This window comes from Paroedura picta, chromosome 9 (assembly GCF_049243985.1).
Source record: "Paroedura picta isolate Pp20150507F chromosome 9, Ppicta_v3.0, whole genome shotgun sequence".
Classification (NCBI taxonomy): domain Eukaryota; kingdom Metazoa; phylum Chordata; class Lepidosauria; order Squamata; family Gekkonidae; genus Paroedura; species Paroedura picta.
This window is the reverse complement of record NC_135377.1, coordinates 49,102,100-49,116,680: the sequence shown is the minus strand read 5'-3', so window position 1 is coordinate 49,116,680 and position 14,581 is coordinate 49,102,100. Positions and strand designations below refer to the sequence as shown.

General features: G+C 38.8%; 1 protein-coding gene across 1 annotated transcript in view; it reads right to left on the bottom strand.

Annotated features, from left to right (window-relative positions):
* The window catches only part of PTPRM (protein tyrosine phosphatase receptor type M), a 525,104-nt gene that overhangs the window by 143,206 nt on the left and 367,317 nt on the right, over positions 1-14,581 (bottom strand). The window contains exon 16 of the mRNA XM_077352746.1: positions 12,069-12,098. Within this exon, the coding sequence (XP_077208861.1) occupies positions 12,069-12,098 (30 nt within the window). The remainder of the gene's footprint in view (positions 1-12,068; positions 12,099-14,581) is intronic.

Here is a 14,581-nt window from a genome sequence, read left to right as displayed (position 1 = left end):
AAATATTTCCAACAAAACTGCATTAGTTTGAGAACAGTCATTAGGATAGCATTTTAAAACACTCACCTGGGACATTAAAAAGCCTACATTAAATATTAAATACTAAATATAAAAAAAACCCCTTTAGAACAGAACTTCACTAGTATTCTGGTTCATACACGCAAAACTTAATTTCTCTAAAGCTGTTTGATAGCTGAACATATATACCAAGTCTACTGAAAAGGACTGCACTTGAAATAATGTAAGGTGATACGAAAATTCTCTGTATCATGTTATATCTATGATGACCATTCGCACAGGCAAGTTCATTATATGATGTCACAAACAGCAAGAGGTGAACTGGAATATATGAACCAGGCCGCATCATAATTAATTTCAAAAGTTGCGTTTCATTTCAAAAATGTGTCTGCTACTAAAACGTAACAAATCCTTCAGCTTCATCTGTGTTTCTTTTTCCAGCAATCCACCAAATTGGATCTGTCTGTCATCTAGAAGATTACATCTGAGTTTTGTCCAATCATATGCCTTCAGATAGGCACAAAAACTGAAGTCAGCAGTTCTTTCTTGCAAGCGAAACTATCCATGCAATAATTAATGCAAGTATACATAATTACTTTTTTATACTTATGAATCAACCCTTAATTTCAATCTGAATCTGGCAAAGCATTTATTTTTAGTACATGAGATGAAAAGCAGGCATGCTTAAAAAAAAGAAAAAAAGACACAAATCACTGAAATATTTCGTAGATACCACCTGCACACTGGTTCCAGAATGGAAAATTGGACTGAGACTATGCTGATAAAATTATGCAGCTACTTCTAGTTAATTAGATACTACAAGAAATTCATAGACAGTCTTGGTGTAGAAATCTTCTTTCAGCATCATGACAAGTAATGTAACTGAGGTTTTCAGTAAGTGGAGCCGTGACTCACCGGCAGGCTTCTGGTTGCTGCCGCAGAGGCGTGAGCCGGCAGCGAAAGATGCGCTGCCTCATGCGCTGCTGGAAGTGAGCCTCTGTGGGGAGGCATGGACATTATCAATTCCTTTCCCCCCTAGCAGCACAGTGGGAAGCTTCCCACCCTCCCTCCCTATATGGAACGTGTTTTTTACAGTCCCTGATTTGATGGTTTCTGGTTTGTTCATGTTTTAGTCACAGCTGGTGGTTTGGCATCGGAGGATCCTTGGGGGAGACAGGTCTGCATATCAGTCTCCCCTCACCTGTGGGGTCTCCATTAAGAGATGGCGCTTATGCGAGCTGGCATGCCATACCTGGCTGGGATGGTAGATTTGCATTGCCAGGTGGTTGGGGAACCAGACAGAGGCTTATGCCCAGTGATTCCCTGTCAAGCCATCTTCCCAGGATAGGTTTCAGATGGCAAAGGGGTTCCACGCTTCAGGCTGATGCCTAGGCGGGTGCTCCAAGGAGCCATCTTGGACCATGGTGTGTGCTCTGCTGACTGTTTCAGTCGGATCCTTTTCATGACATGCTAATGCTCCTGTTTGGGGGTTTGTAATAAAGCTGTGGCCTTATTTTATTCCAAAAGAAATTGTGTAGCGTCTTTTATCTGCTCACCCTGCCCACACTCTAAGCAAAACCACATTATATGCTCAAGACTGGCCTGAATACATACAGATTTCAGTTCTACATCTCACTCTATTTAGACTTCTCATTTAGATACATCTGTCCCTGTGTGTGGCCAAAGACCATAAGCAAGAAATCTTATACATCAGCATGCCTGTTTTTACAGTTACATAAAAGCACATATGTGCATTCATAAAATGGGGGCTGGGGAAACAACATTAATGAAGAAAGGGAATTCAAAGCAGTGAGAAACTGCCCATGTATAAAGTGTTATAAAAGATCAGAATAAAATCCAGTTAACCAGTTCACTTTAAAAATTAGACCTGAATTATGAACTCCCAATTTGTGGAGGAGGAATTGATAGAATACATATTTTTAAAGGGTTGGGTGCAGATTTTTTAAAGACAGATTTGAGCTGAATGTTAAGACCCAGCATAGTACACAGAATGTTCACCTGGGACTGGTAAGTTTTGTACCCTAAATCTACTATGGCTCAGTGGGTGAACTTAAGCACAAGACAACTTCTTTGATTAACCTGCCATACATGACTATTCTAGGGATGAAATGGGTAACCTTGAATTCTTGGAGGGAAGAACAGAATAATGAAGAAATGCAGCAAACTAATATTATGTGGATAAAATATTAAGTTGGCTACTTTAGACCTTTACATGCTATTAGGAAATTCAAAATGAATTTAATAATAAAGAAAAATAAGCAACATATTCTGTGTACATTTATATGCCATCATCCATTAAAAATCTGAATAGCATTTTAAATAGCCTGAAGGAAAATATATGATTAATCAAGATTAGCTAGGTCTGGAGTGCTTGAGGTGAAAACTAACCTTCTATTTATTGTTGGGGTTAATATATTTTCCTAAGGGTCGCCGGCTTGATCTCATTTGCTTGACTGCTTGATGGCATGACCCCAATGATAGCAAAATCTTCCTTAAATAACATTTGCACTAGTGTAACTAATTTCATCAAATGACCTTTTCTAGTTCATATTAATCCCAGAGTTATATGAATAGTCAGTAAAGTATACGAGAAAAGTGTCCTTGCAGTCATAACTAAGGTGACTACCACTGAGATTATAGAAAAGAAAAAACAGGCACATTATTGCATTCCAGCTGGATACAAAATTAATTATTTCATTTGTCTTATAGCAATCTCTCCCCCCTCACACAAACTTCTCCTTGAAATTAACTGGCCACATAGAATGACAATGGAATAAAAACTAGATTTTCCTCTCCAAAGATAGGCTCCTTACCCTTGACTTTTGCAGCTAACTATTTTATTTCTATCATATTACAGCTGCAGATTCTTTCCTTTCTGCTTGCTAGCATATTATATATGTCTCATCTTTGTATATGTGTAACTTTGCTTAGGGTGCACTGTATGAAAACCTGTGATAACTGATGAAAATTATGTATGAATTCTAATTGTTCATTGTAATGCAATGGTACAAAAGTCTATGACCATTAAATAAACCACAGCTCACTGCATAACATTTGTAACTTGAGACTCTAGTGACTGACCATGTAAGGATCATATTAATGAGTCCCTGATGTCTATTGTAAATCAATCACTAACTTAGGGCACCCTTCCTGGGTCACTAAAATAGGCAGTCATCTGTCCAATACTTTAAAAAAAATCACTAAAGAAGAGTGATGCTACCAATTATCAACCAGTCTCTAATTTACCCTTTCTGGCAAAGATAATAAGAGAGAGAGGTTGCAGAATAACTCAAAGGTCCTCCTGGATGATTCAGCTGCTCTAGAACTCTTTCAACTGGTTTCAGGATTATGGGATATAGATTTTTTTTCTTTCTTACATTTATATACTGTCCTCTCTTGCGGCTCAGGGCAGTTCACTTGGAACGTGAGAACCAAATAACATAACAGATACAATATATTCAGTAACTGTATCAAATTAGCAATAACAACATCAACAACAATATAACTGTTTAACTATTAACATTTCGACCATAACCCCGCAGTTCTCATCCTGAAGCTTGCCAACTTTAAATGGCACAGCATTTGGTGCTATCCAGGGGCCTGTTTTTTCTCTTTTTGATCTGCCAGAATTGTGACCCTCAGAAATACAGGCCAGTATTAGGGGGGGGTTGTATCTTAAAATCAGAGCCTGTTCGGATAAGGCACCATTTATAACACAAAGCTATGCTTATTCCAGTGTAAGGCCACTGTAATTCTTGACAAAATTGTACTGCCTGCTAGCTTTCTACAGATCTCACATACAGACATACCCAGTATACTTTTATATTTTCACACACACACTAATGATTAGCATTGATGTATATAAGGAACACACAAACACATTTAGAAAAGAAGCAGGATGGCTGCAGAAGGGGTCCTCTTGGAGTGGTAATTGGGAAAATCTGCACCATGTCCCCAGGGGAGAGGGGGGGGGGGAGGAAGGGAGAATACAAAGGACCAATGATGGGGGAAGGGAGAATACTCTGAGGTAGCAATGTTGCTAGTGGGTGCAGAGAGTGGAGGCTGTGTGGGCTTCTGACACCCCCCCCACCTCTGTGGCTGCTGTTACCTGGCCTGGATTAGTGGCACATCCCTGCCTCATCTTGCACAGTCTGCAGCTCTCACAGTATTCCTCCCTGCTCTCCTGGATCCTCCTCACAGAGCTACCATTACCCAACCAGTTGGCTGTTGAGCCCCAGGCAATGCCTTCCCAGGAGCTCAGTACGGGCAGAGACAGTGTGCCCATTCACCTCCCTCGACCCTGCACTCCTGTGATTCAAGATGACCTTCACCCCACTTTGCCAGAGCCACAGACTTTCTGTCAGGCTAATTGGCTGTGGTGCAGAATCCATGGCTGCAACAAAACTTCCCTGTAACATCATATTCTGTCTACCTTCCATCTAAGGAGAGCAAGTGAAGTCAGCCAATCTTTGGATACCAAAATCTAATGACTGGAACTGCGAATAGCTAAGACAGACCTTTTTACAATCCTGAAAAGGGCCCTAGGTATGGAGAAACATGTGAAATTACACAGCTTCAAGTTACATACCCAGGTTTCAAACCCCATCTTGCTGTGGAAGCTCACTGGTTGATAATGGACCAGTCACATACTTTACACGAGAAAGATGAACTTTTAGCTTAAGTAAACCAGTAACAAAAACAATGAAAACAACTGAGATTTCCCACTATCATCACTGGTCCTGTCCACCATATCCATTGTCAAATTTGTCAAAGAAGCATATACATTCAGATAAACAGAGGAGACCAACAATAAATAATAGCTGGTATGGCATAATAAAATGTCATCCTAGAGGTTTGGACAACCAGGGCTGAATTCCTACACTGCCATGGAAGCGTGCCAGTTCCCATCATAATTTCTCAGCCTAATATACTTTACAAGGATGTTGTTCTGGGAATAGGATGTAAGAGGGAATGATTTGACATACCACTTTGGGTCCCAGTTAAAAAGAAAGGTGGGATATAAATAACAAAAATAGCATCACATAAATAGAAGAACTTCAATATATAAAGAGATATTAAAGCTAAATGTTAGCATTAAAAGGTTGGGGAAACAAGATAGAACTAGTCTTGCACTGTAATGCCTATGTCAGGTAAACCAGCCTATGAAGCCAATTTTAAAACTAGGGCACCACCATACAGAAGCCCTGATTTCTGGTCGTATCTTGCCTAACCTTTAAAGCAGAAACAGAGATAAATATTATAGTTGATGGGCAGAGAAGAGAAGCAGTCTCTTCAAATACCTGTATACTGTTTATCATTTATACTAGCACTGAATTGTACTGGAAACAAACTGTAAGGCAGTAAAGAAGACATTTAAAATCTGAGGCAAATATGTTCACTGTGGTTAACCTGGCTGCTTTATACAGGACCAGTTAAAATTTCCATTTGCTAAATCTAGGCTTATACGTGCGTATATAGGCAATTAGAAAAGTCAGGGGCAGTGAGATTTCCAGAGTTTTAATTCTGATAACCAAATAGTTATGCCCTGTTAAAAGTATTATACAGTATTATACAGCAAACACAAGGTCCTCTGAGCTTTCCAAAGAGTGAAAATATAAAGCATTCACTATATACTGAAAAGTGCTTATATCATATACATATGTAGGAAATCAATGAAAACTCACATAAGGATGATGCTTATAAATTCACGTGTAGTATAGTAATATCATAGAATAAACCTAATTGCTATAAATCCTGTTGCTGTATTTGCACTTGCTGAATCTGCCTTAATTATGTTGTTGCCTAATTAGAGAGGTCTGTCTATAGAACTCACAAAAACCAACGGTGCAGAAAGCTGAAAACAGTTTATTCCACTTCATAGATTTACAGCCTTGGAGTCTTATGGCAAAGTAGTTGGAACAGACTCTATTTGTGAGAAAAATAGACAGAAGACGCATGGGGGTGACCTACCACACTAATGAAAAGTAATATTGAGTTTACTAATTCAGATAAGAGTATACTATTGTACTATCTCCAAAGCACATGGACCTGTCTCAGAAACAAACGCATGGTTCTGGTTGCATTTAATTTGATTCTTGTTCTTCTTAAGGCTGAGCATGTAGATTTAATTAAAGCTTTCATGCACTAGGCACATTCAGCAAGTATCTGTGTTTAATGACTTCTTCAGAATGAGAGCGCGCAACAATGCATGCAAAGCTTCAGCTAGCAGGCAATAATAAAACAAAGCAAATCCATACACACAATACTAATCTTAGATATATTTATTTATTTATTTTTTATTTATTTATTTAGATTTATATACCGCCCTCCCCGAAGGCTCAGGCTAATATACCATTAGATTCAAAGTCTTTTAAGGTGTAATGTCAATTACCCCCACAAAATTATTTATTGCATCTGTATATCGCCCTTCCCTAACAGCTCAGGGTGGCACCGTATGAACTGTAAACAGATCTATGAATAAATTAGTTGTGCTGAAGGGTCAGGGAAGAATATTTTATAAGCCCTGATGCCGTACATGAGCACAATTTTGAAGATGTACACACTGGCATGGATCAGTATAGCTACAGTAACCTGCTTAAGACATGTGAACATTCCCTGTCACCTGTAAAACCCATTACAGAACAGCTTAACACAATAAATCAGGTCTGAAGTAATGCACTGACAGAGCTGTCCCCTGAGTGGCTTCACAGCCTTTATGGAGATGCATGGTCACATCAGTTGTTGCTCCCATCTAAACCTGACCATGTATGTGAATAGGTATGAAAGTGATTTCGATTTCACAGAGATTGAGGAGGGGAACACATAACGGAGCATAACACAATGCTCTGTGGTTTCCTGTGCAGAGTTATAAAAACAGCTTTTCTTCCTGTCAGTGCAATACAGTATTTTATGTTTTATTTACAGTACCAGTTGGCTGCTGCTTTTGTACCAATTTTATTTTGAAATAAGTCTTGTACTGCTTAGAATAGTAAGATTACCATGTTACCAGTGAGAGATGATCAGCCTCCTTCTCTACTAGTGGTACTTGTATTATCTAGGTGGGACACAGAGTTCTCATAACAATTACTAACTATTAACTTTATCATAATTCACTTGTCCACCTGCAGGTGTGACTTCTGCTATTTTTATGTCCTTAACACTGACAATAAATATGATTAGATACAGATTGCAGACACAAAAATGATTGCTCCTAGAGTAAAATCCCCCCCAATGTCATGGCAACCAAAGTGCCCCCTGAAATCCTGCTTTTAGAGGAGTGGGGACTCCCAACAAGATGGTTTGGGGGTGCATTTCTGCTTGCTTCGAGGGTGAAGAGGTGGGATAATCAGGCTCTGTGAATGGAACTTGAGCACATAAAATGTTACTCTGGATCCAACTTTCAATTCATGTACAAATATAAATGACCTAAGAAAAATTGGGGTTTCTGTAGGACAGAGCTTCTTTGAGAGAGTAATTGGCGGGATATAAAATATGACACCACCACTAAGGGAAGGATGGGCTAGAAATATAAACATAAATAAATAAAATGAAGTTAATTTGGACAAAGGAGACATCTGACATGCTAGGACTATGAGATGATGTTTATGTTACTAGGCTGAAGAAGATCTGCTGGTATACAAAACTGGCACTGAAAGGCCCATTATACACGGAGTGGAAGGTCCGCATTCGGGGTGGAATTGCGGTGGCTAAAATCACCAATTATGCATGCTGCAGGCGGCAACCAGGCGCAGAGTCAACGTATGCCACTGAAAAAGCCACGTTAGCGAGATGCGGAAGAAAGTGGAGCTTCTCGGGACCAGGGCGCAACCAGAAGCGGCTCCGGAGTAGCCGCATGCATAATCGGATTCTCTGGGTTTTGCCGCCGTTGCGTTCTGTTCTGTGCGTAAGCGGTTTGCTTCGCTTCTCCCTCCTCCGCATTCTCCATACCGCCGTTTCAGTGGCCGTGCATAATAGGCCAATCAGATGCCATTTTTAAAAATAAGATGTATTGGATAACCCTCTCTCCCAGTTGTCCTTTTTTGACATGGAAAATGCTTGACCCCAAAATTCAAATTACTTCATGCCTTGGGCCATGGCAGTCAGCAACATAGCTGTCTTATATGAGCAGCTAATGTTTGCTTATATCATAGGCTCCTGGAGGTCTTGTGAGAGAATTAGAACATAAAACCTGTTTGGGGTGTTTTGATAATGAAGAATGTTTGCTTGAAAGATGATGCACTATAGATAAATTTAGAAAGTTAAACTTTGTCAAAGCTATAAAGGCTGTTTTGAAGAAATCACCTATGATTTCAAGCTGACAATCATGCCAAATGCACTATGTAATTTTAATCACCATTCAGTACTGAGATTATGGATAATTATCCTTGGCCCCTCTCTTCTAACACTTCTTGAGTGCTATAATCTCACTATTACGGTGAGAAGGTTCATAGGTGGAATGTTTCTTCAAAGAAAAAATAAGCAATTGTTTTCTATATACTTGTATGGTACTGTCTGAATACCGTACTATCCAGAACAAACTTTATGTAATCTAGATTTAGTTATTGATGGTCCTTTATATATGGATCAATACTGTAGTAAATTGACACAGAATTTATGATTAGGCAAGATTATTTTTGAAAGTGGAATGAATTCTGTAGTTTGCTTTAAAACAAGCAGGAATTTTAATGTTATCACATACATGTAGAGGAAGCGTTAGATGCCATATTTTATTTTATACTAGTAAATAAGCCCGCTGCAGCTTTAATGCAGCGGGTGCTAGTGGAGATTGTGAGTCGGTGGGATCGGTGCGGCCTTGGGAGCCGGTGGGCGGGCGAGTCGGCGAGGTCTATGAGGCCGCGGGGCAGCGCGGCTGGGCCGGGACGTGGGAGTGGGCCCCCCCCCACGGCGCTGGCTACCTGGGTCCGCAGTCTGTGTTGTCTTGGACTATGTTGTCTGTGTTGTTCCACAAAGTCTTGGCGGCAGGGGCAGGCAGTGGCCTGACGCGTCTGCCAGGCCGCCGGCCAGGGAGCACCCAGCAGCCGCGCTACCTCACAGTCCCTCCTCCAAAAGTCCTGATTTCAAAATGCACCTTTATCATTTCTCACCAAACTCCTTTCCCCATCTTTCTTCTCTTATATTCTCTACAGTCCCCATTTAGCCCACTTATTTACAGTCTTCCAAACTATAGTTTGTAGAGCCTGTCCATTTATTTTGTTCTGTTTACAAAAATTAGTTTATACTACTAAAGAACTATATATGTACAAAGAACATGAAGTAACATGTTTTGCTAAATTGCTCAATGTCTTCTTCAGCCAAACCGTGTATGACACTGCCAATCCAGCCAATCTATTACTGAATTCTCAAATATATCTGATGCACATGAAAGCTTATACCCAGGTTTAAACGTTGTTGGTCTTAAATTTGCCACTGGATTCAAACTTTGTTCTTCTTGATCTTCCAATGTATAAATTAGCAGGAAAAAAGGGCTATAGCCTATCCTATTATAAATTGAGGCCAATGGAAGTGTAGATACTCTACTGAGGATAAAAGCAACACAGTGGGAGGAAGGGAATTTCCATTAGAGAAGGAATGGACTTCACCTCCTTCCTGAGCATGCAACTGGATACATATAAAAATACCAATTCATTGCTTGTTGTATCATAACTCTAAGCTGGAGGATCCAATCATCAATCCAACATGAAATATGGGCTTCTAAAACATGGATCAGCAGAGGTCAAGGAAGGAATCCTTTGAAGAATTGGGCAGGAAAATACATGGGAAATCATTTTTCAGCAGAGATTACTTATTTTAATTGCTTTATATTAAGTCTTCTATTTAAGTGGTCTTTATATTTTATTACTTCCTTGTTTCTGTTATTTGAGTTTTTTCCCCTCCAAATTACTATGGATTAATGGTGGATTAAAAAAAATAACTAAATAAGCAAAGAAATGACCTCACATATTCCATGGCCCATGTTGCTTATTCCTTTACTGTGTCAATGGTCCAAGATCAGGTTGGTAGCACCTGGACTGAAGCTATCAAATCCAAAAAGTAAAATATACTCTTTCATGGCATTATATCAGAAAAGTTAATATTTTAAAGAGCAGAATGGAAAAAAATATGATGGGCAACCACTTCAAGTTGATACCTAGCATAACTATAAAGGAATACTGACAGATGGCACTTCAGGGAAGATTACCATTAATCTAGTCACAACACCTACCAATAGGGCTAATAGAAGAATTTCAGCTAAAGAATATTCTGCAAGATTTAAAGAGTATTCAAAGGATAACAATTTTGAAGTCCAAGCAAAGATAATCACAAGAGAATCACTAGCAGTCTAATTGAACACATTTCACTGTGGAGACTGGATAACTGAGTTTTAACACTTGTGAGCCAAAGAGAACTAAAACATATGAATAAAAGTTGAGTTGCTGGATGAACCATTTTAATTTCCCTTGTGTACTTCTTTTTAAACTGTATACTGATTTGTGTACATTCATCTCATTCCTCATGGTTCTGCCCTTGGCACTTGGTTCAATATTTCATTAAATCACCCTGAAAACTAACAGCCCAATCTGTTATGAAACTACAGTCCCTAAGCAACATAAATTACCTACCTAGCTGTGGTTTCACCATGCAACTTAGCCTGGTCTCTTAAGAAGTTCTATATATAAAAAACATATAAACAATGCAGTAATAAAACATTTGTCCCTGATTAACTGCTACAGAAGTTTCTAAGGCTGTTCATATGGACATGGTCATAAGGCTACTTCACATGTTGAAACAACACAGGAATAAAAAAATTGCCATTGAAATTTCCATTTTGTCCATATTATATAGCCTTTCTTTTTTCCACCTGACACTAACTTTTTCAGGAACCTAGATGATGAAAGAAGGAAACAGCTGCTCAATATTCAGTGAGCAGTCTCCTAATGCTCAATAGCTGTACTCAAACAAAATGTAAGTTCATAGAAGAAGGCTGATTATTTGCTACTATGACAGAACAGTGTTTTTCATGCGGAAATACCACAGAGGCAATTTTTTCTCCAACCTTATGCATTATTCTTTCAGCCCATGGAAAGCATCGTAAGAACAGTACAAAATCTTATTTATTTATTTTATTTATATACCGCCCTCCCCAGAGGCTCAGGAGGACTAATCCAGTGGTCCATCTAGCCTAACATTATGCTTCCTCTGTAGTTGACTGGATGCTCTGGGCTGCTTACACTCGTTTGTATAAAAAGGATCCTCTAACAAGTATCTATACGTTTCCGAGTGCAATTGTGACTCACTATGACAGTAGCAGTTGAAAAGAAGTTCAGAACTACAGAACAAGTCTATGTTCTGTCTCTTTATTTAAAACTATTTATGCTTGTAAAAACCACATAAAGAACAAAATAAAAAAACTCTGAACTTGCCTTTCTGGGACCAAGTACAGAACTTACTTGCCTAGCTGCTTTGCAGATCTCATTCTCTGGGACCAACATGGCAACAATTCCATAATATTCCATACTATTCAATAACATTTAAGCAATATATTTATTCACAAATGAGATTAAATGTATACAGCAATGGATTTATGGCAAATGGTTGCACATGTACACACATCACCAGATTTTTAATGAGAAAACAAAAACAAAAAAAATGCAATCCTATGCAAATTCGTTTGGCAGCAAGCCCTACTCAATTCAGTGGGACTTACTTCTGAGCAAACATTATATCTGCTTGGAAGTCTTTGAGTTAAAGGAACCCTGGATTGATCTTTCAGAATTTATTAATGAAGTTGACCCTCCCAGCATTTCAATGATGAAAAACATCATAACAGTCAAACACACAGTACGTGGCAAAAGACACCTTAAGGAAAAGTGAGTTTGGATACAATGACATGAAGATGTTTTATTTCATGTGAAGCTGAAAAGTATTCTGAATTTCACAAAGGAAGTTGCATCATATTAGTATTCATTATTCATGCACAGAACAACATGGCAGAAAGCATGTCTCTGATGATGCACAAATAAGTTACTTACAGGTAATAAGTGTAGGAGTGATAGCTTCTTCTGCCATGATGGTGGGAGGATTTAGGCAGTGGAGGAAAAGATGAAATGGAAGGAAAGAAAAGCCAAATATTAATGTATGAAAAAATCAAGATGAGATTAGAATTGGAGAAACAAATGAAAAGGTAGCAAGAATGCATTTCAGAAACATCATGCAACACATCTGGTACAGACAGATGACATCCATTCTTCACAACAGCTTAAGCAGAAAACTAATTTCTCACTGAGATTTTAAACATGTTTACCATGCATTTGATAGCCATGACTAACAAAGGTATGTATTATATATATTCAATAATAATACATAATATACAGACACATGTTAATTCATAAACCATGCCTTGTATTAGAAAGATCAGAAATCATGCACTTCCAAAAACATCACTAAGGCATTTGGAACAGTAAAGCCTTATACAGTTCAGTCCTCAACACAACTATACCCTTGTAAGTACACTGACTCCAGTAGACTTATAAAGGAAAAACTTTGCTTAGGGTAGTACTGTTAATGTTCCTGGACCTGCTTATTTATTTATTTATTATTATTTTTGCCAGAGTACTGTGGATTGTTCCATTTAGCTAAATCTTGCTAAATCTTTAGCTTATAGAAGTAAATTGTACTACAATTCAGTATATATTGGCTTGTATCCTATCACTTCTCTCAGTAAGGAAGGGACTTTTCCAGTGGCGGAAATGTGAGCCACTACCAACAGAGGAAGGTTTCAGATATTTCTGAGCAGAGTAGTAAGATACAAACCAGCTCCTTTTGCTTACTATCAGAGCTGGTTAAGACAACTTACAAGCGTAAACCTTACAGCAGGCTAAATTTTAAAAGTAACAGAAAAACTAAATTTTGTAGATAGGCAAATATGTACTAAAATTATAACTTTGTGCAAGCATTTTTGCTCAGAAATACTTTCACGGTTATCCTCTACACTCTTGCTTCAATCCTTCTGAAATAATTGGTAAAACAGATAATTGCAGCTTCATAAAGGATAAGGCAAGTAGTCCAATATAAAATAGTTGCTCCTTCTGCAGTTCTATAATGCTTTACCCAAGGAAAATAGACTACACTAGGAATCCAATGATCTCCTCTATTTGCAAGTCCATATTTGGAACAAATAAAGAAGATAAGTATGTCATATGTATGTCATATTTGTAGTATGTTACCCCCCACCTCCATTCTCAGTTCCTTTTTTGGAATGGCATCAGCAGAAAAATAAATTAAAAGTGGCTGTTGGGCCTATGGCACAATGTCACTCACAGGAAAGTAATATCTTGCTTCTACAGGAATTATTAAAACCACAAAGATTCCGTGATCCCTAGAGAGGCATAACATCTCTTCTGGGTTTCCCCCAAAGTGACATCATGCCAACACTGATGGCTGTTTCTCCACTGGCCGGTACTCCAACAACTTGGCTGGCTTCCAGTAGAATTCTGGATCAAGCTTAAGGTTCTGGTAATCACCTTTAAGGCCATACGCGGTTTGGGCCCAATGTATTTGAGAGATAGCCTCCCTGCCTATACCCCCAAAAGAGCCCTACACTCCACCACCTCCAACTGGCTGCGGATCCCAGGCCCCAGAAAAGCACGTCAGTCCTCAACAAGGGCCTTCTCGGTCCTGGCCCCTACCTGGTGGAACGAGCTCCCTGAGGAGATCAGAGCCCTGCCCAAACTTCCACAGTTCCGCAGGGCCTGCAAGAGGGAGCTCTTCCCCCAGGCTTTCACTTGAGGCTGACTGACGTAGAACAGCTGCTGAACTCCCAGACTGAAAGAACCAACCCATGAAATAATCAACCCCCAATGTTACTGTTAATTGTTATTTATAATGTGGTTTATGTTACATATTGTTTATGAAAGTTTATGTTACATACTGTTGGTACTATACATCGTTCCATGTAATTTGTATAATATAATGTTCAATGTAAGACGCCCAGAGCTGCAAAGAAATGGGTGGTATAGAAATCTAAATAAATAAATAAAAATAAATAAATCTCCCCATCCCCGTTTCCTGGTTGTTCTGAAGCTGGGCAACCCTATATAATTAAATGTACTTTTAACTATGAATGACAGCCTCCTTTGTATGGGAAGAGGGGGAGCCCTGTAGGAACCGATGTAGCTGAGTAAAACAACAACACAGGAATGTTTCCTTAAAATTCTAAAAACTCATTAAATCACAATATAACTTAATCATCTCTTTTCTTCATTCATTTAAAGCAAGGTAGAAATAATACTTCAGTACCAATAAGGTGAAAGATGGAAATAAGCCCTATAGGTACTTGCAATCTTCACAGCATAGTACTTTTGACTATGCCACCCCCATACCCTTATATAAATAGGCCTTACAAAGGATTACCGCTAATGTTAACTTGCCTCCAGCTACATGCTGCAGGCATCCCTTTGAAAATGAGGCTTTCATCAAATTTTCTCTCTCATCTTCTTTGCCTGTAGAAATGTTTGCCAGTTTTTAGTCCTATTTTTCTGACGCT